Source organism: Anser brachyrhynchus (assembly GCF_964034855.1).
Source record: "Anser brachyrhynchus genome assembly, chromosome: 4".
Lineage (NCBI taxonomy): Eukaryota > Metazoa > Chordata > Aves > Anseriformes > Anatidae > Anser > Anser brachyrhynchus.
In genome coordinates this window covers 77,269,754-77,292,574 of record NC_137698.1, presented here as the reverse complement: position 1 = coordinate 77,292,574, position 22,821 = coordinate 77,269,754, and the positions used below count along the sequence as shown (strand labels likewise).

Below are 22,821 nucleotides of genomic sequence, written 5' to 3'. Positions count from 1 at the left end.
TGTCAGATTCCAGAGCATCCCTGTAACCTTAAAATGTCACAACACAGTGCTTTGCTTGCATGGAGTTTGTTTGGACTCTGCTCCAAACGAAAATATTTTTAGTTGCCTGCTATAACTGATTTCGTGGAGGTTGCCAGCATTTAACATCATGCACTTGGTTAAGGCTTGAGCACTTGTAATTGGAAGGTAACGTGGGGGGTTCTGCATTGTGTTTTGTTTCTCCATGGAGCTATTAAGGGACACCTTTCATCAGAAACTTAAAAGATCACAGGTAGTTAAGCTTGTGTGTAAAATCTCCGTCCTTGGAGGTCTATGAAATTTGATGAGACAAGTCCCTCAGCAAGCTGTCGGGATGTTGAATTTACCCTGCTTTGAGCAGATCAGACTGGAGACCTCCGGTGGTCTCTTCTGACCTAAGTGTTTCTGTGATTGTGTATCTAACTGGTTATCTTTTTAACGATTAAAATAACACTGAAATTACAAAGCTATAGTGGTGTATGTGTGTGTCTAAATCACTTTGAACTTAATGAACAAATATGCATTCCAAGGGTAGTCGTTTTTCCTAGTACATTTTGAAGTAGGTTTATGGTAAGTGTTCAACTGTGTACGAAAAAAGTTCATAAAAAGGTAGAAAGTTTTGATGTCATAACAAGCGTCAGAGCCGACATCTGTAATACAACTTTATAGCTTACAAAACTAAAAGGTTCTAGCTCTATTAGTTAGGATAATTAAGTTGCAAATACTTCTCAACATCACTCCACTCACTGATAAACAAGAATAAAACTGTTAGCTAATTTGCTAGCACTTAAAATAAAACAAATTTTTAATTAGTTGCATAAAAAGATGAGTTCCAGAGAAAGCGTGTGCTCATTTGTAATTACAGACTCTTGATTACTGATAGCACTGCTCTTTCTCTGAATTCTGAAATCCTGATGTTGGTGAGGACAGAAAGCCGTCCACATAACCTATATCAATTCTTCTGTGTTTTTCAGGGTGCACGGAGTTGCGGTTTGGAAGCTGCTTCTGGCTATGGCTGTAATCAGGAACAGGACATGGACTACTTCAAAGCTTTGAGTGACAAAAGATTTCATGCTGACAGCCAAACACAAGCCTCCAGGACTAAGGAGCTTTTAGAGTCGAGCTTACAACAAGTCGTGCCTTTATACAGAGCTAATCCTCCTGATCATTGCCTTCTGAAGGATACACCCTTTAAATCTCCGTGTGCTGTTCAAACGCCTGTCTGCAGCCAACATCAGCCAGTTGCAAGTAGTCATTCTGCTGGCATCATTGGACTTCACTCACCATTGCAGAAGGAACGGGACAGATGTGTGGTGAGGTCTGCAGCTGCTTCTGATGTGCAAACAGAAGTCCATTTACCAGCTCAGAAAAAGCTGTCTTTTCCGAAGTGTTCCGAAGAGATGTCGAAGCAAATTACCTCTATCACCTTTTCATCCCGAAAACGTTTTCCGTCGCCTCTGACTTCCATGGCACTCAGTGGCAGTCTTAGTGGAGATGGTCTCGATGGGTTAATGCCTTTGGAGGTTGGTTCTGCTAGCGCTGAGGAACAGAGACATGGCAAGCAACATTGGGAAAGATCTAAGGCGTGTCCTCCTTCAAGTCCAGTTCTCGCTGGCTCACGGTCTGATGAGATGGCATTTACTGCTGACAGAGCCAGGTTTCATCGTGTCTCTGCTGGCAGTGACAGAGCTGGAGCTTATCAAGAAACAGACTGTTTGTCAGATCAGGATTCTGTAAGCATCCGTGCTGATGAGAGACAGACCCTTAGTGCAAAAAATCCTGACATTCTGTCTCAAGATGTGACTGAATCGGGCAGGCACAGTGCCAGAATCCTGGGGCTAGACTCTGCTGCAAGATTCAGTCAAGGTACGAATGGGCTTTCTGAACCCTGTTCTGTAAACTCTGATCAGCAGGAGGAGAGCAGCCCGCCTGGCCACATCCAGTTGTGTGAGAGCTTAGAGGATTCCCATCCAGCCATACAAACTGATTTGCTGAAGGGCCAAGTTAAGCTGTTGGAAGAAGAGCAACATCCTTCTGATGCAGTGCCTCTCATTCAGAAAGAGGCTTCCGGAGAGCAAATCGGTGCGTCTCGCCATTCATCTCCAGATGAGGTTTTCACCACCATGTCTGTGTCTCCTTCATCGCCAATTAAGAAAGTGCTGTCTTGTGTCCACATAACTCTTTCCCCAAAATGTAATAACTCAGAGCTGCACAGGGACTTGAATACTGCAAATGAGATGAGACTGGGGGATAAACCTGAAGTTAATACCCTACCAGTGCCTTTAAAAACTCCAGAAACTTTATTAGAAGCTGTTTCTAAATTACCAACTGCTGCCCTTATTCCAGAAGATCAGAGGGGTTCATCTTTCCCCCTGCCAGTGTCTTCAGCAGATCACTGCCTGGTGCTTTCCTCTGTTCCAAGCACAGCAGCCCAAGAGCTGCCTCCGCAAGGCAGTGAGAGCCTGCAGGCCGTGGGTTCAGGGGGGTGTGATCTGAAGAATATCTGCAACTCCATAGTTCCTGCAGAAACTGGGAAAAGTACCTCTGATGCCACCACCCAGATAACGACAGAAAGTCCTGAAAAAACAACCTTTTCAGCAGAAATTTATGTTAATTCACAAGACAGTGAAAATACTACCCATCAGTCGTCTCTCCAGAAAATACGTGAATTTCCCCAAAATACAACTTCAGCTCTTAACAAAATTTCCTCTTTCCCGAGGCAGGGTGGTGAGCAAATCAGTGTCTTATGTGTAGTCTTCCATCTGTTCAAGTTTGAGGTATTTATGGGTAGTAAAAACAAAACCGCAGCTTTTTTGTGGAAGTAACATTCTCGAGATAATTCTAATATTGATATTTACAGTTCATATGAAACGAACCCTTACACTTGGGATTTACAGTCTTGTTGGTAGGGAGCTGTATCAAGACAGTTGTGGTTCAGTTCAAGTGTATCTGGAACCACATTTGTTGGAGACAGGCTTGGTTCAAGAAAAAAATCGGGTTTTGTTTCTAGGTAACTTGATTTGGTTCACTGCTTACAGCTTAAAAAAGATTAGTGGTTGGATGAAAACTAAGAAAAATGTGCCCATCACTATTTTAGAATGAAATACATAGAATAAAAGAGGGTATCTGGGGCTTTTTAAAGCTTGACGGAGGAATATGGATGTTGCAGTGTGGTTTCCCACACTGATGTTTTGTACTACAAAAACTGTAGGTTTTGTACTATTTTCCTGTGCTCTGGACTTTGTATCTCTATTGTCAAGGTGTTTAAAATGGTGTAGTTGAGAACAGATTACTTCATTACATCAGAGTGCAAAATATGCCAGCTATTTGATCAGCTGTTCTCTTCTCTATTAGAAGTCAGCTAACGTTTTGGTCCAGACATTTGTGTGTGTTCTAACAGCACACTGTGTTTATTGACTCAAGAGACAGATATCGATGCTCATTGTAAATGATTTCATTAACCGTGGGTCAATGGAGGCTCTGTGGATATATGAGTTGTATTTTTATTTTTTAAGCCAGCGTTTGTCACCCTAGTCACAAATTTAATAATTTAATATTGATCTTTGAGGAAAACCATTGGCAAGTAAGCTATCTTTTCTATTTAATTGACAGTCAGTCTTCTAACCCATGGGTAGGTATTCATTAGATACTTAATAATTGCAATTTATTTTCCTAAAGAATATGCTGTTTCTCGAGATTTACTGCAATGACCACCTTCTGTCTCCTTGCATCCTGATCTGTTACTTTTATCTTCAGCTGCATTAAAGGATTAAATCCTGACTTCTGTTAATTGCTGTGCTTTCCATCCCTGCAGATCAGCCGTTACTGCTGCCGTATAAACCTTCTGGAAGTACTGGGATGTATTATGTTCCTTATCTCAGAGCAGGATCCAAAATTTCTCCAGTTGGATCAGAAACTAGCATTAAGAGCTCTCACTCAGGTACTTATTTGGCTTAGATGTTCCAATGTGAGATCATGGTTGTAGTTTATGCGTCAAAATATATCTATTTTGCATGCAGAATTATCTCAGTTTAGCTCAGAACTCTTCTAGTTTAGAGGAAGTGTGCTGATTTTAATAGAAAAATGTCTTTGTTCACATTCATGCCACTTTATAACACAAAGATATGTGAGTCCTGACTTAAGGTTATGGTTTCAAAGTCTCTGATGAAAAGGATGTTCTCATTCTGTTAGCAGGGCAAAGAAACAAGGCTGAATGTCTTGGAACTTGATAATTCTTTACTTTTCTCTGGGAGTTACTATTTAGTTTGGGCTCTTTCACATCTCTGCCAGTTCTCCTTCCTTATAGTTCCTTTCTTTCTGTATTTTCTCTCTCTCTCTCTTTTTTTTTTATTTGCTATGTGTGCATTCTGAAATACCAGGAAATACCGCAAGCATTTCTGATAGTAGCTTTTTCAGTATTGAATGTCTTTCCTCCATTTTCGAGGATTCCAGTATAGAAAATTCCTATAAATATTGCAATTTGTAACTGTGGTTTAAAATACAAACTAACCTCTTACCACCCCATCCGCCTATCTCTCAGTAAAAACATTTCTTTTTTAGCAGAGAAAAGGATGATCTAGGATTAATCATCATCTTGTTTTGTTTGTTTTTTTTAAGTTCTCTTCTATGTGTAAAGAACACATCACTTAAGCTTTGTAGGTCTTACTTTCGTGTTGTTTTCAGCCAGAGCTTTTTGACATCCAAAGTTATTTGTAGACAAAATTAATATTATAAAGATGTCCAGTTCCTATCAGATGTGCCCCAGGGGAGTAGGTTGGTACAGCGGCGACAGTAAGTGCACAGGTTAGTCACTGTAGCCCCAAGCTGTGCTTGCAATTATTTGTGTCCCTGCTCATTACCTCCTTCCAGTCTGCCTCTTGTAGTATGGTCAGAATGAGAGAAACAAATGCGAGGCAAGTCTTGTTTTCTAAAAATATGCTAGATACAAAAATTCAGCATGCATACGAGACAGTGCAAGGTTCTAGAAAATGCAGAGCGGAGTTAAAAACAAATAAACAAACAAACAATCCCCCCCCAACAAACTAACAACAACAACAACCCAACCAAACGGTAGTTTTTAAACGGGCTGCTGGGATTCTTAGCTCCCGAGTTGTAGCTGAAGGAAACTGGGTAAGTCTGCTGAATGTAGCCAGGTGGTGTTGACAAGGACAATAAATCAGTTAGGGGCCGTTTTAGGTTTCTAACATTAGGACACAGAGATACAATACCAAGAACTATGCTGCTGTTGTCTTGAATTCCTGTTTAGAGGTTATACAGACCTAGTCTTGTCTTCTAGCTGTTCTCCATGGCTATTCTGAGCTCAGAAAATAGGCATTTACATCAGTCAGTGAAAACGTGTGGAATTTAATTTGAATCGGAGGGAGTCCGAAGTCCTGTGTCTGGCTTCCTAGCAGACTTGTCTAATGCTAATTTTCTTGTGTTCTTTTCTGCTCATTAGTAGAAAAGGTAAGTTTATCTGCGTCTCACGGAAGAACGTTGTCACCAAAGTTTGTGGAAAACAATCCTGCAGTGCCTGCTGCCTATTAGTCATTAGATCTGCTCTCTAGGGATCATGATTGCTGGTTTCTGAATGTACTGGTACTGATACTTGGATAATAGGCTTTCTTTCAGACATCTTTGTTGTGAAATTTCTGTATCTATTCTTCGTGTTTCCACCTTTTCCTCATAATTACTGCCCTTTCTTTCTGCAGGATCAAATGATGCTCATCCCTCAAGGTTTCCAGAAAATGTGCTTGGTTTCAGAGATGATAATCCTCCAGACAGTACAGCTATCAAGCATAAAGAAGGAATGTACAGTAAGAGGGCGAAGCCCAAGCTAGCCTGGGCTGAGGAACAAATGATACCCCTAGAGGCTGCGCCAGGTAGTTATCATGGTGGTGTTCTTTTTTTTTTAAAAAAAAAAAAGTGTGTGTGTATATATACATATATATATATATATATACACACATACATGTATTTTAACACATGTGAATGAAATCACATCAAAAGAACTAGGTTTTAGGATCCATGGTGTTTGGTCTTATGCTACTGCTTATACTCTGCCTGAAGATGCTAAATCTGACTCTTCTTTCTGTTCTCCATCTCTCTGCTTCTCCCTGACTGCCCAAATACTTAGAATCGTAGAATCATTTAGGTTGGAAAAGACATCTAAGCTCCTCTGGTCCAGCCTTTAACCTAATACTGCGAAACATGGACATTTCTATTTGCTAGGATTCCAGTAGCTACAGTTCTTATTAGGGCCTTTTTTAAGATTATTTTTCTTTTTTAAGGCACTCTGTTAAGTTTGTGAAGTGCAAAGCTTTCTCTTAAGTATGGGAAGGATGCAAATGTAGAAAATAACAGAAGTAAAAGCACATGGGATGGCTCAGTATATTGGGCAGGAGCTTTGTTGCTTCCCACAGATACACTGATATCTTGTGATGTCATGTGAAGTATCTCTGTAATGCTGGTATTTAACTGAGTTTCTATTTGATTTGACTGATGTCCTTCTTCCTCACCATCCAAGAAGGTTAATGGAGGAGTTCCTGAGGGATGAAGGTCAGGGTTTATACTACAGCAGCCGACTTTAAGGCAATCTTGCATTGTTGGAATGCCAACAAAACGAAACGACACTGAGCTAACTAACGGTTTTGCACTGTATCTCATGATAGTAGCTAAAATTAGTCCTGATGGACACTCCTTTTGTACAAAACCTCATGCTGCCATTTTGAGTGTCTGATAAACTTCCTCACGTATGAGGAAGGATGAGGATTTTTGTTCAGTTCGGGAATTGCATCTTGTTCCTGGGCAGAAGTAACTCTAAACAGAAAATGGTGGTGTGGTTGCCATCTCTCCTAGATACAGCTCTGAATTCATCAGGGCAGGTGTTTATCACAGAGTACATGTGCTAAGTCAAACAGAATGAGCAAATTGCAAGAAGGTAATGTAACTATGGATACTAATATTGGGTGGGACCAGAACCATGTGAACCGCATAATGGATGCCGAATGACAGGGTTCCTGCTCTTATAGGCAGAGTCCCGTACAGTATTCTAGGGAGCCCATTTATTTTTCCTAATACCATGTAAACTCACCATATGAAGGTGCTTAATGGAATATGTTTTTGGAATGCATTCCATTAAATAGAACAATCATACTTCAGTATGATTATTTTTGTTGTTTTAAGCAGAGAGCTCAGTATGCCTGGGATAAGGTCACCCCGTAGAGCTGCGCTGATGTATCGATAGCGATTCCTGCTGATGACTTCAGTTCTTCCATTTAGAAGGGATTTTCTTTTGAAGTGAAGCTTTTTTCTTCAGAATGGAGATTACGTTATTGATATTTCCAGAAGATAATTTAAAATATTTCTGTAAGACGCTTAATGTCATTATTTTGTATTTGCTTTTTTGATAAACCTGCATAGGATCAATAGTTGAATTAGTGCAACGAAGACAACATTCTCTTAACCTATTTATTTGAACGGAAGAAATAATTCTCTGAACACTTTTAAAATGCAAGGATACAGAAAAGAGGAATAACTTTTTTTATAAAAAAAAAAAGCTTTTTTTTTTTTTTTGCTGGGGGTAACTCAAAATAGAAGATGAATCTTGGGTCACAGTGTTAGAATTGAAGAAAGACTGCATGTATAGAAGTAGCTTTCCAAACAAGAACCTGCAATAAGAAACAAAATGCTGCACTGGAGCAGAGAACCATTTATGCTGTCTGTCTGAATAGCCTGGGTAAAAATGAAACGGGAGCACAGCTGTTAATATAAAATTAACTAAAGGTATTTTTCTGTAGGAATGATGGCCTAAAGACACAGGCAGGAAAAGAACTAAGTAGAAATAATCTTTTGTTAAAACAGTACAGTTGAAAGCTTAATAAGCAAGCTTTCTGAAAGAGAACTTGCATGTTTAAAATCTTCTGACTCTTTCAACTGTATTTTTAGCAGGCCTAATAAAAGATTACCTCTACCCACAGAGCTTGTCTAGAGCTTAAAATTCTGCAAGTTATTTATTTTTTTTAAAAAAGTTTCTCTATATAAACAGCTTTATTTTTTGTCTGTTTGCATTCCTTCCGTTTTGTCGGTAACCTTTTTTTTGTAAAATACAGAAGTAACAAAAATTCTGCATAGTATTCCCAAGCCTGATCTCATTAGTCAGGAGGATGTGGAGGAATGTTCCTACATAGGTACATAAACATTGACCTTGTATGCAAACACAAATTCCTCTCATTTCAGAGCTAGTAAGACTGGGTGTGCTGTTCCTGATCTTAACATGACACTGAAATGTTTCTGTGATGAGACAGGGAAGGGAAGATATGCAAGGAAACAAGTGACTGAATAAAAGTAAAATTTATGAAGCCTGTGTTAACAGGATAAAATGACATAATTTTATCGTAACTCTTTCTGTGCTTGTCTTGCATCACTATTTCCCATGTGGAACTGAGGTTTTATAAAACCCTAGCCTGTGATTCATGATGAGGCAGGTAGGCTTTTCCTCCTTTGGGTGGGGAGCGGCTTGGCTGTGGGACTTAATACCCCTTTTGCTGAAACAGCAGCAAATTTTTCTTTAAAAAAAAAAAAAAAGAAACAAAAAAAAATCAGTTCTTTGTTACAATTGCAGAAGGAGAGAAATGAGAAGATAGCTTAAAACAACAAAACATTTTGGGGGAGAATGTTGAAAAGCCAGGGAAAACTAATTTGAGTATTTGAGGACTTGAGAAATCCTTCTGGCACTAGGATCTGTAGTTCCTGCTTTCTTCCTTTATGGATCCTTGACTATATGATTGTATAACTCAGTCCGTTGTACAAAGAACATAATACGAAACATTTTTACTTTTTATTTTTTATGGTTTTTCCAGTTTATTAAAATGGCTTTAAAGTTGTCTTTGGAGTATTTTTCTGCTAGTATGTGCTGCATGCATACTTAATGTGTGTCTATTACAAATGAGTTAATAGTTGTATTCCTGCATATAGTGCTCTGTAATTTCAAGTTGTAGCATATTCTTGGGGGATTTCACTGCTGCTTTGAGCTAAAATGTGTTATTTGAGCTTGAATAAAAAGCAGAGCTAGGTCTTGGTATACTATCAGAAATGTTTCCAGGAGCTATACAGGAGGGGGTATTGGTTGTCTTGTATATAGTGCTTTTCTGAGTTAAGAGGTAATATTCAGGCATAGCCCTAGGGGGACATTTGTACTCCCTGGGCGTTTGTCTGAAAGGCAAAATGAGCTGTGGCTTCCTGTCATGAGTTTCCATAAATGTAAGTTTTCCAATGATATAAATTTGTCCAAATTTTGATCTCTGTAATTACATGCAGCATATCTAGATTCCTCCTTCAGATTCAGTTGAATCCAGTATTCTCTTGGGTTCCGGGTTGCAAATGATAGAAAATACTACTTACGTACTTTTAATAATGCTAAAACTTCATTCCTAAGTGAGCTGCGTTTTGGGAATGGGAGAGTTGAGATGAAAATCACCCTGTTTCAGATTTGCTGGTTTTTATTTGCTTCCTTGTAAATGAACAACAACAACAAAAGGATTTTCTTCTGTTGCAGAACACGCGGATCGTTTAAAGTCTGTGAAAACCACTCACTCGGTCTTCAAGTCTGCCCAGTTCTACCTTCATCATCCCATGTCCATGCGTGAGAGCTCCTTCCAGTCGAACAGCGAGCTCTCGGAGGACGGTTCTGGTGTTGGACGTGCTAGACCTGCCTCAAGTGCTGTCTTCCAGAACCGGAAGAACGCACATCGCCATAAACGTGTTTTCTCTGCCCGTCATAAGAGCGATGGTGAAAATGAGTTCTTCCCGCTCGCTGCAGAAGCAGATTACAGCAAGAACGAGGATCTAAACGTTGGTATGTCTCCGGAGAGTGAAATGTCTGGAAAGGAGCTGCTTCAGCGCGGCAGAAGAGACGCAGAACAAAAGGCAGCTAGAAGTTATCCTTTAACCTGTAGCCAAACAACTTGTCTTCGTGAGAATGTGGAGAAAGACCTGCCGCTGAGACAGAGAACCCACTCCACCGGTAGCTTGGATGACCTCTGGGTTAAGTTTCTGGAGCGCCAGAAGAGATACCAGCACCATGATTTTAGGGGTAACGGTGAGCTCTCCCTCGTTGAGCGCCTCGATCGATTGGCCAGGGTCCTTCAGAATCCCATTAAGCATACGCTAATACCAGCAAAATCAGGAAAGAATGCTTTTGAAAGAAAATACAAGATAAGAGAGCAGAAGAAAGTAAGGCTGCCAGAAAAGAGCACGTCTGAAAGTACCTCGGAGCCTCATGCAGCATGTGTTGAAGAAAGGCCATTTATCAACCATGATGAAAATAGCTTTGTTGAGCTCAGGAAAAGTAGGTCAGAAGAGAAAATGATCTGCCACATGAATAAAATTTTGGAGCACCAGCAGTACTTGGAAACTCCTAGTGACACTTCCTCAGAGAGCAGGCTTAGTAAAGATCATTGCACCACAATAAGTTCTACCATCTCTGAATCAGATGGGGTAACCCAAACAGAGCTGGAAACTGTTACTCAGACAGAGGTGAGCAGTTCCATCTCCACCATCGACACCGCCAGGCTCATCAGGGCTTTTGGGCATGAAAGAGTGCGGGTGTCACCAAGACTTTCCCAGCTTTATTGCACCATCAACCAGCAGAAGAGTCGCTCTGAAAAGTGGGACAAGGGAAGCAGCAAAGCAGTGGGCGTAGAATATCCCAAGGTTACTGCTGAGAAACACAGGAAACGGAAAGAGACCCAGGTATGTGATCAGTTAGACCAAAAATAATTTTAGCTGATTTTTACAGGCACTCTTAAACTACTGTACAGCAATAAAGTCTCTGTTGTTACTTGGAGAATCACTTAAAACACACAGTGGTAGGCTTCTATCTTTGATAGCTCAAAAGCAAGACACAGTCTCTTTTGCCTCTCCAGGAGTAAGGAGGAGCTCAGAATACCTTAAAAGATCAATCCTGCTTCCTTTCTTTCTGTTCTTCTGTGTCTTTTTTCCTCTTCCTTTATTTGCCTGGGAGGTAGTCTTGGGAAACAAGATGCTGCTCTGTCTTATTTCTAGTTACGTGCAGGTTCTGTGCTTTTTGCAGTCCTGGTAGAAAGTTCAGGTTGCAGCTTTTGACTGAATATTGCTACCTAAGTATATCTGGGCAACAATAAATACTGTTTAATAAAAAGGATCAAAGGATTTATATGAATTTTATTATTGTTTGTCTATTTTAAATGTTGGAGTTTAATCAACATCTGAGTGTTGGCTGGTTGTAAGTTTCTGTATTTGGCAGTTTAGGCATATTAAAAGAAAGCATTTGGCCTGAGAGTTCTAGACAAAAACTCTGGAGTAAAGCTGTTATGAAGCTGAGAGAATCGTTCTGATGACTTCAGCTGAATTTGTACGTGGCCTCCTGCAGGAGAAATGAAAATTAATTTCCTGAAAGGCGGCCATGGTACGGATTTGATGATTATAGAAAGAAATAAGAGTTCTGGGGTTCTGTAATGTACATTAATGCTGAAAAGTACAGGAACAAGTAGGAAATATTTCTTCTTTTTTGGTGGAAGAAAGTGATAGTGTTATTGTTAATAATGGATTTTAGAGAAACAAGTTAGTTTTTCTTAATACAACCAACTAAATTTGTCTGTCAAGTTACTGAATGCAAGTCTGGGAAGAAAGACTTCCAAGGCTAAGAATTGTTTTAAAATATTTTTATTAATATTATTAAATAAAACAGTCAAACTTTGTAACATTAACACCGTTAATCAGCACACTGACTGTCTAAATATCAAATTAGGATCCAACATGCTGTGCCATGGTTGTAGCGTTGGGAAGTTCGTAGAATCAGAGAATAGGTTGGGTTGGGAGGGACCATAAAGATCATCTAATTCCAGCCCCCCTGCCATAGACGGGGACCCCTTCCACCAGACCAGCTTGCTCAAAGCCCCATCAAGCCTGGCCTTGGGCACTGCCAGGGATGAGGCATGATGATTTTATTCCATATTCTGTTTGTAAGGCTAATCCTTCAACGTCTATTTAGACCTCAAAAACAACCTGTAGTCTACTTGACTTTGAAAACCACCTAAGAGATAGATAACAGAATCCAGTAATACTTACATGAGAATAAAGACTCACTGTTCTCAGTGCTTGGTGTTGCATTGAATCCATATGGCTCTTAGAAAGTGGTAACTTTTATCTCATGATGTGCTCTGTGTGTGTGAATATATAACCAACGTACAAAGAGATGATTGACCTGCCTCAAGTAAGGATGAGAGAAAATTAATGGCAGAATGTTAACTTCATGGTAAAACCCAAATGTTGGTAATTTCCGTGATATTTGGCAGAACAGAAATCAAGATCTTTTTTTTTTTTTTAGTTGCAAATATCTGTGGTTCAGAAACTGTTGTTTATTTATAGCAGGAGCTCTACTCCTAAGGAGACTACTGTACAAATCTTGCAGACAAGTGCTGCGCTTTGTAGCTCAGTGTTTTTTTTTGAGAGCCTATTGTCAGCTCTGCTTCCAGAAAACTTGATTGCAGCTTTTTTTATTTATAGACGCTGAACCCATCCCAGAAGGTTTTCATCTATTCCAGTTTGTTATTTCTAAAGCACTCTTAAAGCTGCCATCTGGTAGCAGGTACAAAACTAAAGGTTGTGCTATTTAACTGCTGAAGGGCTTTGAAGGCACTGCGCTGAGTATTCTGGTCCAAATAGGGATATGCATGTCGATATTCAGTACCGAATCGCTGCTTGTATTTATTTCTGCATGTGCATGTAAATGGGTTATCTTGTTTTTTTCCCTGCTTCATCCCATCTTCCCTTTTGCTGAGCAGCCCATATTCAAATTTGCTTCTGTTCTCTGAAAGAAGATACAGACCTACTACAGCTGCCTAGCGCACTGTGTCAGAGCTGTAATAGTTTTATGAAACTAAAAAACAGCTCTTCCCGGCGTGCACGAGAATAAAAATTGCCTGCTTTAAATGCTGAAATGAAATTGTTTTGCATTGAAGTGGTGGTAGCAGAGGATCAATAAAAAGGTAATAAAAAGCCTTTGTTCATTTCCATTGTGGCTAGCGTTATGAGTTACTAATAGAACACTAATTGCTATGATCAAGCAAAAACCAAAACAAAATCTGCTTCATAATTAAAAAATGAAATTGAGCAGAGTCGCAGAGGCTGGTCTGTGCTGCGCTGTTGGCTTTGAAGCCCAGGGAAGCACTGCCACTGAATTGCTGTTAATAAAGCACTACTGTTTTTGTGCGTTCTATAACCAAACAGCTTATGGACTAGATGCATTACCCTTAGAATATATTCCATTTTAAATGTCTGTTAAGTTATAACATATTAAAATAATTTAAATTCTATGGCAGTCATGCTGCTTACTCTCTTTGTGGCTGGAGCTCCTGTTTGTGTGACTGTTGATGTGAAAGCCTTCTTTCGCCTAAGCTGTGCTCTCACCATGGGCCTCATGTTTCTTGATTCTGAGTTGAATTTTCTCCACCTGGAGAACTTTTTGTAGTGAGGATCGCAAGGGTGAGAGAACTTCTCACGCTTTGAGAAGATTTTGCTCTTTCGTGCCAGCGTTGCGGATCTGGAGTTCGCTGTGAATTTACTTGAAAGAGCAACGTGTTTTTCTTTCAAGACAGTTTGTCCCTCCAGCAACACCAGCCACCTCTAAAGGCTTTTGGTTTGAGAGGGTAGGAATATAGGATTCGGTTCAGATGTATTTTCTCCCTCTTCCCAAAACAGAAATACCTTGCGCTTTGCAATCTTTCCTGAAAGCACAGCCAACAAATGGTCTTGGTGCTGCAGAGGGGCTTTGGACGAGTTGTCTCGACAGGCTATGCTGCCCCTTGAGCTTCGGACAGATGAACAGGAGGATGCTCAGCACCGTGCAGAATTTGATCTTACAGAAACCGTGCACTCTGCTTACGAGAACAGGGTGCTCAAAGTGCATTGCTGCATGAGGCTATAAAACCAAGGCTGACTGTTGTGTGGCACAGCAATAGGAGACACTGAGCAGCCTCTTAAACATCTAAATAACATTAGAGTCAAGGTACTGCGAATAGGGATGACTTGCTGTTTAAATCCCTCTTCCTTTTCATTTCACTTAGGTTTTTAGGAATTTCTGTTGTTTTTTCTCCCCCTCCAGAAGGCAATCCGTGTTTCGTTGGATTCAACTTCTTCAAGCAGCAGTTCTTGGGGGCCAAGCTCAGCTCTTAGTAACAAGCGACGAACACGGATGTTAAACAAAGGTGTCCAAGCAGGTGAGCTGCTGGCTTCCAAGTTTGTCTTTTGTGTTTTGCTTCTGCTTTTTATCTCTTTGAAAACATTTTCCAGGGTCTGTTGTACAATCCTGGTTATGGGTACGTATGTGCAGCATTCTTCAAATTCACTTCATGTGCTTTTAGAGAAGAATGTTCTGGTCTAATTAAAATGACCCATTTCATTTCCTTTCTTGTCTTGCTTGAGTAGTAGCCAACTTTCTCACTCACTAGTAAGTTTTATTAACCTAAACTTCTGATTCATTTCAGTCGTAAAGGTGGACTGACTATTTTTTTTATATTTTGTTTTCTCTGTAAGACATCTGTTACTCACAGAATGTATTTTGTAGGCACATACTATTTCAGAAGGCCTGTGACTGCAGTGTTTCACATTCCTCTTGGTAATATTTTGGATGTTATGTTCTATTTAAAACACAAGCTCATCCTGGACTGGTGCAGTTCTGCATTCAGTTTTTTCCGGTGGCAGTTTCCAGTTCCTCCATTACTTTAATTTAAATGCCAAGTTCCTACCATAAAATTGAATAGTGGTTTTGTTTCAGTCATCAGACACATAATTTATTTATTACTGCTTTTTTCATGTGCAGTGGTGGTTCAAGTTTACTCCCACACCCTTTTAATACAAATATATAATCAATACACGTATATATTTGTATATTATATTTGTATATTATTTATATATATATAACATACACACAATATATGTTATGTATTTATACAAATGTATAAATAATATGCAAATAAAAAATATCCCTGCTTTGCCTGGGGGACTGGATGTACACATCTTTAATTTTATTTAATTATCATATAGTAACAATCCCAAGTAACAGTGGTTTTGCTTTGAATTTGAAGTGGTATTATAAAAGATGTTGCCTCTTGAAGATGGGGTAAAATAAGTGACCCTTCAACTCCAAATTAAAAATTGAGGGTCACCCCCTGAGCTATGCGTGTCGTAGGTGCTGATGTTGAAGTACTTCCAGATGCTCTAGAATAAGATGTTACTGCATTGTTTTGGTCTACAGGAGACTTGGAGATTGTGAACAGTGCAACTAAGAAAAACACCCGAGATGTTGGTGTGACTTTTCCTACACCAAGGCCCAGCCAGCCAAATCAACGGCCACGGAAACCCTGGCATCGTGTCGATGGTATTTTTGGAGAGTCAGCTGGTATGGTCACAGATCATCAGGCAGCAGGAAGCAAGGGTAAGCAGAAGGGACGGCCAGGCAATTTTTTCATGGAGAAAAGGACAAAAAGGAGCAGACTGCATTTACCACAAGGTCAGTCCAAAATACACTTTCTGCAGAGCAGAAAAGCTGTGCATCTCAACAGCGACCAGCAAAACGTATGAGGAGGATTAACTGGAACACGGTAGTCTCTGACACTAGTCTAGTCAGTTCTTACGTTGTTTTTAATCAGTAAATTTTAAACAAAAATACTCACTATGGCAAATGAGATTTCTAATGCTCTATGATGCATTTTCAATCAAGCCATTAGATGCTGCCTTTCCAGTAAAGGTAGCAAATAGGAGGCAATGAATAAGGCAGGGGATAAGGTAGGAATCTTGTAGATAAGTGGTTTCATTTTCAAGGTATAAAAGGTTCTGCTAAGTTCTGAGTAACTTGACCCTGTTAAGTTTTACTTACTGCTTCATATACTAAGGCTTCAAAGAACAATTTTTTTTATTATTTTTTTTCCCAGAGTATTTAAGGGAAGAATTTGGTACCAGAAGAGCTAGACTTGTTTCCCTCTTTCAGCTGGAGTTGCATTTTTGGGCTGATGGAGTAGTTTCTTGATTATTTTTTTAAAATTTACTGACAGTCTTCACAGTGTCACGATTAAATGTTTAAAAATATTTTCCTTAGTCATCATCGTTGTTGTTGTAGGGACAAATCACTCTCTCTCATACCATTTTTATTTAGAATATCTGCTCAGAATACTAGCTGATGTATTCAAATCCCATTATGTATGTAAACTGTGAGTAATCTAATTCTTGTATACATATTTAACATTTGGAAGATGTAAAACATTTGTTCTTCAAAAAAGTCTATAAAAAGCCATCAGGTTTAGCGCATACAGAGGCTCCTTAAAATGTGTAATTGCTGATAAGTAACTATTCATAGGATGGTTTGGGTAGGAAGGGGCCTTAAAAATCATTTAATTCCAACCCCCTGCCATGGGCATATTCCTTCTACAAAGAAAGAAACTTACAAATGAAGCCATTTTGTGCCTTTCCAAAAGTGCTGTTTGATAGAGGCTTGCTGCTTTACTGACACTTGGCAAAAAATTTCTTCAGAAACAACCAAAGGTGTCTGGTACAGAGTCCCACTGAAATTGGTGTAATAACTGAAGTGAGTATTTATTGCAGTGTTAGGCCCCAGATTGTATTTAGCTAATGAGGTCTTGGGCATGAAGGGCCGTAGATGGGGATGGAAAAAGGGCATTGTGTATCTTTATCTTTACTGTCTTCTGTGGTCTTCTCCACAGGAATTTCATGGTTTGTCCAAGCGGAGGATTTGAAATCTGAATCTAGGAAAGAAAACTTTTCCAATTCTTGTCCTGGTCCGTCTTGGTTTGAACCACTGACCAACACTAAGCCCTGGAGGGAGCCTCTTCGAGAGAAGAACTGGCAAGAGCAACAGCACAGCAACGTGACTCAGCAAGCAGTGCCAGAAAGAGATGCTGAGACCAGGTCCTTTCGGCCGCTCGTGAAGCTTACGCTACAGGTAAAGGCACGCTGTTGTGCTGTTGCTGTAAGGCTGCCGGGATCTCTACAGGATTTTGTCAGGAGTAATGCTGAATCTTGTGGAAACACTTTGTTCTTTTTTTTTTTTGTAAACTCATCTTTATGATTGCTGGAAATCAACAAGTTAGACCGTTCTTCCTTAAAAAGGCAAAACAAAAAAATAACCAAAACACAATGAAGTCATCGGTCATGTTTGCTTGTTATTGTAAACTGACTTTGCGCAATATGATAATCTATTTGAACTGAGCTAATATTTTAGGGCTTAAATCATTTGGCTTCAGGAACTAGAGGGAATGTAGCTGAAGTAATGCCAAGTCATACTTGCTTCCATGCAGAAGTAATGGTGTGATGTACATAGCGTGTGATTAAAGCGGGCTTTGATTCATACAGTGCAAACACTGGAAGTGCTGATATTCATGCACATGCATATATAATGTCCACTCCGGATGAAATTGAATGTGATCACTCTAAATGTCTGGGAAAATACAGATAACAGCATACAGAAATACTTTTGAAGAAGATCATCCATAAAAAGTGAAAGCTAAAGTGGCAAGTGCTAATGCAGGTGCACTTCTGAAGTTTCTTTAAGTTCAGTTGCATCTGTTCCTGTGCTTAGAGACTTCTCTGTGATGGAAACTGAAGCGTGGCAAACAGGGATATCAGGAGATATTAAAAAAATAAAATGAGAACAAAAAAGAAAATTCCAGTTTTGATCAAAACCGAAGTGCTAATGTTGATGTGCCCATTGATTTATAGCAAGGGAGACCATAATAAGTTATGGCATCTTCTACAGGCTCAACTTTGTGTGAACTTTGCTATGCTTTTTTGAGACGAGGTTTGTGTCCTTTTTGCTCATTTTTTTGGGTATTTTATTTCCTTCCAGCTAGTTAGTTTTCTTGTTGTTGACAAATTGTGTGTTAAACAAGGTCTCTGAGGATCTACTAAGCACTAGGGATACGTGATTTTGTACATTATACCAAATATTGCTTTGGGATTTTTTTCCCATGCTTTGGTAATGAATTAGATATTTCGATTATTCTCTTCCAGCTGTAGGGAGTCTGTCTGACCACTTTAGATTTTGTTTTGTCGTCCCATCTTAGGAGGCTCTTGCAGTGCATCGCCCTGATTTCATCTCCCGCTCTGGCGAGCGGGTGAAGCACCTGAAGCTTGTAATGGAGGAAAGGAGGATACAGAGCGTGCTGCAGTCTGAACGCGAAGAGCTATTTAATCCTCCGGAGAAAAGGAAAGGCTACAGGAATGCAAGTCACATGCTGTCTGACAGAGGTACCTTCTGTGGTTCTGCTCCTTGTGTTCTATAGGAATGAATTAATTTACCCGTTGTTCTTAAGGTTGTGTGTATTTTTAATAAAAGTATTACAATTTTTTATATTATCTGTAAAAATCCAAAAAAGGAGTAAGATTGATGCAACAGAATGCTTCGTGATAAGCAGACTTGTTCACTGTGCTCTTATCCTAAAACTTTCTATTTAGGTTACCTGGTTAAAGAAAAGAGAAGAACAATTCCGAAGAGTGAAATGGTTCAAAGATCTAAACGGTAAGGCTAAGAAACTTTTGTTTCAGATAGCTAAGTGCCCTGAGTAAATGAGTAGGAAAGATGGATTAATTGTATCTGTAAGAAAAGAATTGGGCTTTTCCTGTGCAAGATGTAGGGACTTTATCAGAATGAGAAAGCACCTATTCATAAAATCCTGGAAATGACACCATTTTGGAAAAAACTTTTCTTGTAAATTGAGTATTCTGCCGCAGTATATGCAGTCCAAACACTACAGCAAACTGTCCAAATATTGGATCCCAAAAGGAGATGAAATGCAGGGTGCAGGCTAATGGAGTGTCTGTATAGTTTTAAACATTAGCAAACTAGGTAATTGGGGCAGGAAGTGAGGTACCATTTCACCAAATGGAGGTAGCTGTGTGGAAGAAATAATTATCCACAAAGGAATAGTGAGGATTTTACTCTTGGAAAAAAAAAAACACCTTGTGATAGATTTTGTCTTATGTTTGAATCAAGTAACTTATAGCTAAACGCACAACACACTAATGTTGTATTAAACATCTGTAATACCTGTGCCACAGAGAGAATATGCAAGGGTTTAATAAAAAATGGTGTTTTATTGCATCTGGATTCTGAAATGATAGAGATACAAGAGGAGGTGGTTGAAAGGTACCACCTGAGAAACAGCAGAAATACTTAAACATAAATTTGTAACTCACGAAGCTCTCTCTGATCGTGTAAGTGCTTTGTTGCACCAAATGCAGGTGCTACATGAAGGGAAAGATTTGTGTTATGGACAGTATTTAGGGCCAGAACTGTTTCATTGCATCTTCATCAGTAGCAATGGGGTGGAACACACCTCAGCAGTTTTTTGGGAGGAACAGACAGTTTTTGGGAGGAACAGTTGGTATGCCTGAGAGTAGCTTTGGAGGTTCTGGAGACCTCTGCAGGCTGGAAAGGGCCAAGATCATCAACAAGAGCTATCAAATGTCTCCTGGGGACACAACCACCCCATCAGGGCGTTGGCAGCCCCTGAAGACAGGCTGCTCATGCAGTGGCCCCTTAGAAAAAGGCTTTGTGGCCTGATGCTTGGTGAACAGCAAATTGATAGCAATCAGCATTGTGCTCCTGCAGTGATGAAGGCTAGCCACACGGTGGGTTTCATACAGGTGAGGAAAAGCAGATATTTCCTTTGCTTCGTGCTCATGGGACCGCAGCTGGATCCTGTGACCTGTTCTGGGCGTTATTAACCAAGTGGCCTGACTCTGGTGGACGCCAGCAAAACAGACAGGGCTGGAACATGTGGTGTGTGAAGAGAAGCTGTGGAGGCTGGGGAGGAGAAGGCTGGAGGTGGGGATGTGGCAGTGGTGTTCCCCTGCCAGAAAAGGGGAGTTGAGAGAAGGCAGAAGAAAGGCTTCTTTTGAAGGTGTATGGTGATGGGACACGTGGCGGTGGTGATGTGTTACGGTTAAGGGGAGAGACAAGGAAATGAGTTTCTCACAAAGAGGGTCGTGAAATGCTGGACCTGGGACCCATAGAGATGGTACGATCTCCATCACTGGAAGCAGTCCGAAGTTTACCAGGATGAGGCCTGAGCAACCTGGTCTAGCCTTGAAGTTAGTCCTGCGTTAGCAAGAGGTTGGACTAGGTGACCTCCAGGAGTCTTTTCCAGCCTAAATCACATAGTGATTCTGCAAACTATCCACTGGAATACACAATATATAAAATAAACCCTGTGATATATGTGCTAGGGGACAAAAAGGGTGTGTTATTTCAATAGCCTTTGGCATTTAACAGTATTTTTAGGGCATTAGTTAAAAGGCGACAGAAGTGGTAAATATGCCAGCCTCCCCCAGGAATGTACCTCCATGTTTTAGTGGAAATGGAAGGATTTGGATTCAGGTCACTTGGGCTGTGTAATCAGCATATCTGAACTCAAGTATTTTTCAGAAACTCTGGTTTCATAATACCGAAGTCAGCAGGATTTCTATGGAGACTGATTCAGGCAGTCGCACTCGGTGACATTTTTTTGTTCTTACTGCTGTCATACTCCAACTCTCAGCTGGATCTGAGAAGTCATTTATTCTCTACCATTCTTCTGAAATCCACACCTATAATGAGTACAGAAGCTTTTGCTTTTTCTCTGCGAGGGTATAAGTGGAATTTCTTGTGGTAAATTAGCTAGAGCTAATGAAAACCATTTTCAGTGAGTTTACCTACAGTTCTGATTTGTCCATTTCTTGCTCTAAATATCTTTATGGTGGGACGAATCAGTGTGTGGTAAACCTTGATCTTTCATTGAGGGGAGCCCTAGAATGGTAAAGCCATTAGTGAATGGTGAGATGGTAGTAAAACAAAACCCCAACACCCCCGCTTCAGTAGCACTTCTATAGACCTAGCACCCTCTGCTGCCTATCAGCAAAGCATCAGAGATGGAAAATAAGCATCCAAATATGGTTTACTTCCTCTTTTCTGTAGCAGCATTGTGGGTAGTGACATTTTTAGAAAGATGACCTTAAGAGCAGCTGCAGACAGAGTAGGAGAATAGGAATATACGCAAAGAGGTAGGTCATGGAAACAGTTCCTTTATTTTCTTTATTATTTTTTAAATCTAATAACAGTTGTCTCTATAGATGCAATATTAAGTGGCCTGTTAAAGAATTTCCTGGTGTTGGATTTGTATTTCCTTGCCTTCAGAGAACATAAGCTCATCAGTTCAACTGTGATGGATTGATACCCACGCTTGTGTAATGCTTGTACAAACGAGTGTGGCTCTCCATAGCTGATACTGGGGAATTAGGACATAAAAGTCAATACTTATCAAAATTTTACATATGATTCCTTGCTTTGTTGATTCTGCCTACATAGTCATCTTTCACTTTCATTTTAGTTTGTTTTCCTGCTAATTTCTAGTCCTTCTGTCCTTTGAAACATGGAAGTAACACCTGAGTCTTACTGACTAAATAGCAAATCAATGCAGGTTGACTCGTTTGCCTCCATCACTTCTTTTGCTGTTTTGAAGAATAACTTATTTTCCTGCTGGAGTTAGGACCAAGACAACTGTGAAAGACGCCTCTCCTCCCTCCCGGCTGGTGGGCTGTATTGATTTGCAGTGTTCAAAATGGAATGGGTTGAAGCACTTTCAGATAATAGGAGTTGAAGGCATAGATGCATTTAAAATATTCAAAGTGAACAGTAATTATGGAAAGTTGTTATCATGTTGACGTAAGAATGAAGCAGTCTCTTAAAACTGTACCTTTGCGGTATTGTAACATTTTTTTTTCCTTTCCTCCTCCTATTGCTGATTATCAAGTCAGTACATTAAGGAAGGAGGTATAGTATCTGTCTTGCTTTAAATATAATGGGACTGGAATTTTGAACAAGGTTCATTTTCATGTCCCATAGACTGTAATCTTTTTGAAGCTGCATGGTTCCTGGCAACCACTGTCATGAACTGAGTAAAGCCCTATGATCTTAAAGGAAGATTTGGGGGAGGCAGTGTCAGCACTGTTCTGCCATCTTAGCAATTAGGTCCCTTCTTTAGGTGGCACCATATAAAACAGCCTAGAACAGTGCGCTGACACTGGGGTGAGCATTAGGCACCTTCGTTTTTATTTCAGAGCATCGCTTGCTGTTTGGCTCTGCTATGGGAGTAGTTCAGCAGGGGAGAAGACAAAGCATTGATCAAGGCAAGGCAGCATTTGGGCAGAAAAGATTCCTGAACAGCTTAATTCAAGTTATGCTTGTCGTAAGGATATTGCTGTTAATGGGTAAACGTGTTACTCCAAAGCAGCACACCTTCAAAGCAACAAAGCCGTTCTGCACGGGTGATGTCGAAGCTCCACCTTTTGCATCTGGGTAATAAGAGCAGCTGTATGGTCGTTTCAGTGCTACAAATATTGCTTTTAGGAGGTGCTGCTTGTAATAGAAGGGCATTATGGACTGTGGGAACTTCTGGTATTGCAACTGCTGCGTATTCCAAATTTTCCATGTGCGACACTAGTAAAACCCCAAATACAATTGTGGTTGGCCAGTAGCCTTTAACAGAATGTGAAGATAAAAAGGAGAATTTTTTTTACATCGATAAATTCCTTCCTGCCAAGTCACTATTTTTGACTTTTTGTATTTACATTAAGGATCTACGAGCAGCTGCCAGAAGTGCAGAAGAAGCGAGAGGAAGAGAAGCGGAAATTGGAATACAACTCGTACCGCCTGAAAGCACAGCTTTACAAAACGGTAGGTGTTCTGGTCAAGTGCTTATATTGGAACGTGTT

At 40.0% G+C, this 22,821-nt stretch overlaps 1 protein-coding gene across 1 annotated transcript in view; it reads left to right on the top strand.

Annotated features, from left to right (window-relative positions):
- The window catches only part of ALMS1 (ALMS1 centrosome and basal body associated protein), a 72,406-nt gene that overhangs the window by 43,313 nt on the left and 6,272 nt on the right, over window positions 1–22,821 (top strand). The window contains exons 9-18 of the mRNA XM_080592084.1: window positions 993–2,100; window positions 3,833–3,958; window positions 5,730–5,900; window positions 9,575–10,770; window positions 14,162–14,276; window positions 15,314–15,568; window positions 16,776–17,014; window positions 18,135–18,318; window positions 18,526–18,589; window positions 22,684–22,783. Of these exons, the coding sequence (XP_080448210.1) occupies window positions 993–2,100; window positions 3,833–3,958; window positions 5,730–5,900; window positions 9,575–10,770; window positions 14,162–14,276; window positions 15,314–15,568; window positions 16,776–17,014; window positions 18,135–18,318; window positions 18,526–18,589; window positions 22,684–22,783 (3,558 nt within the window). The remainder of the gene's footprint in view (window positions 1–992; window positions 2,101–3,832; window positions 3,959–5,729; window positions 5,901–9,574; window positions 10,771–14,161; window positions 14,277–15,313; window positions 15,569–16,775; window positions 17,015–18,134; window positions 18,319–18,525; window positions 18,590–22,683; window positions 22,784–22,821) is intronic.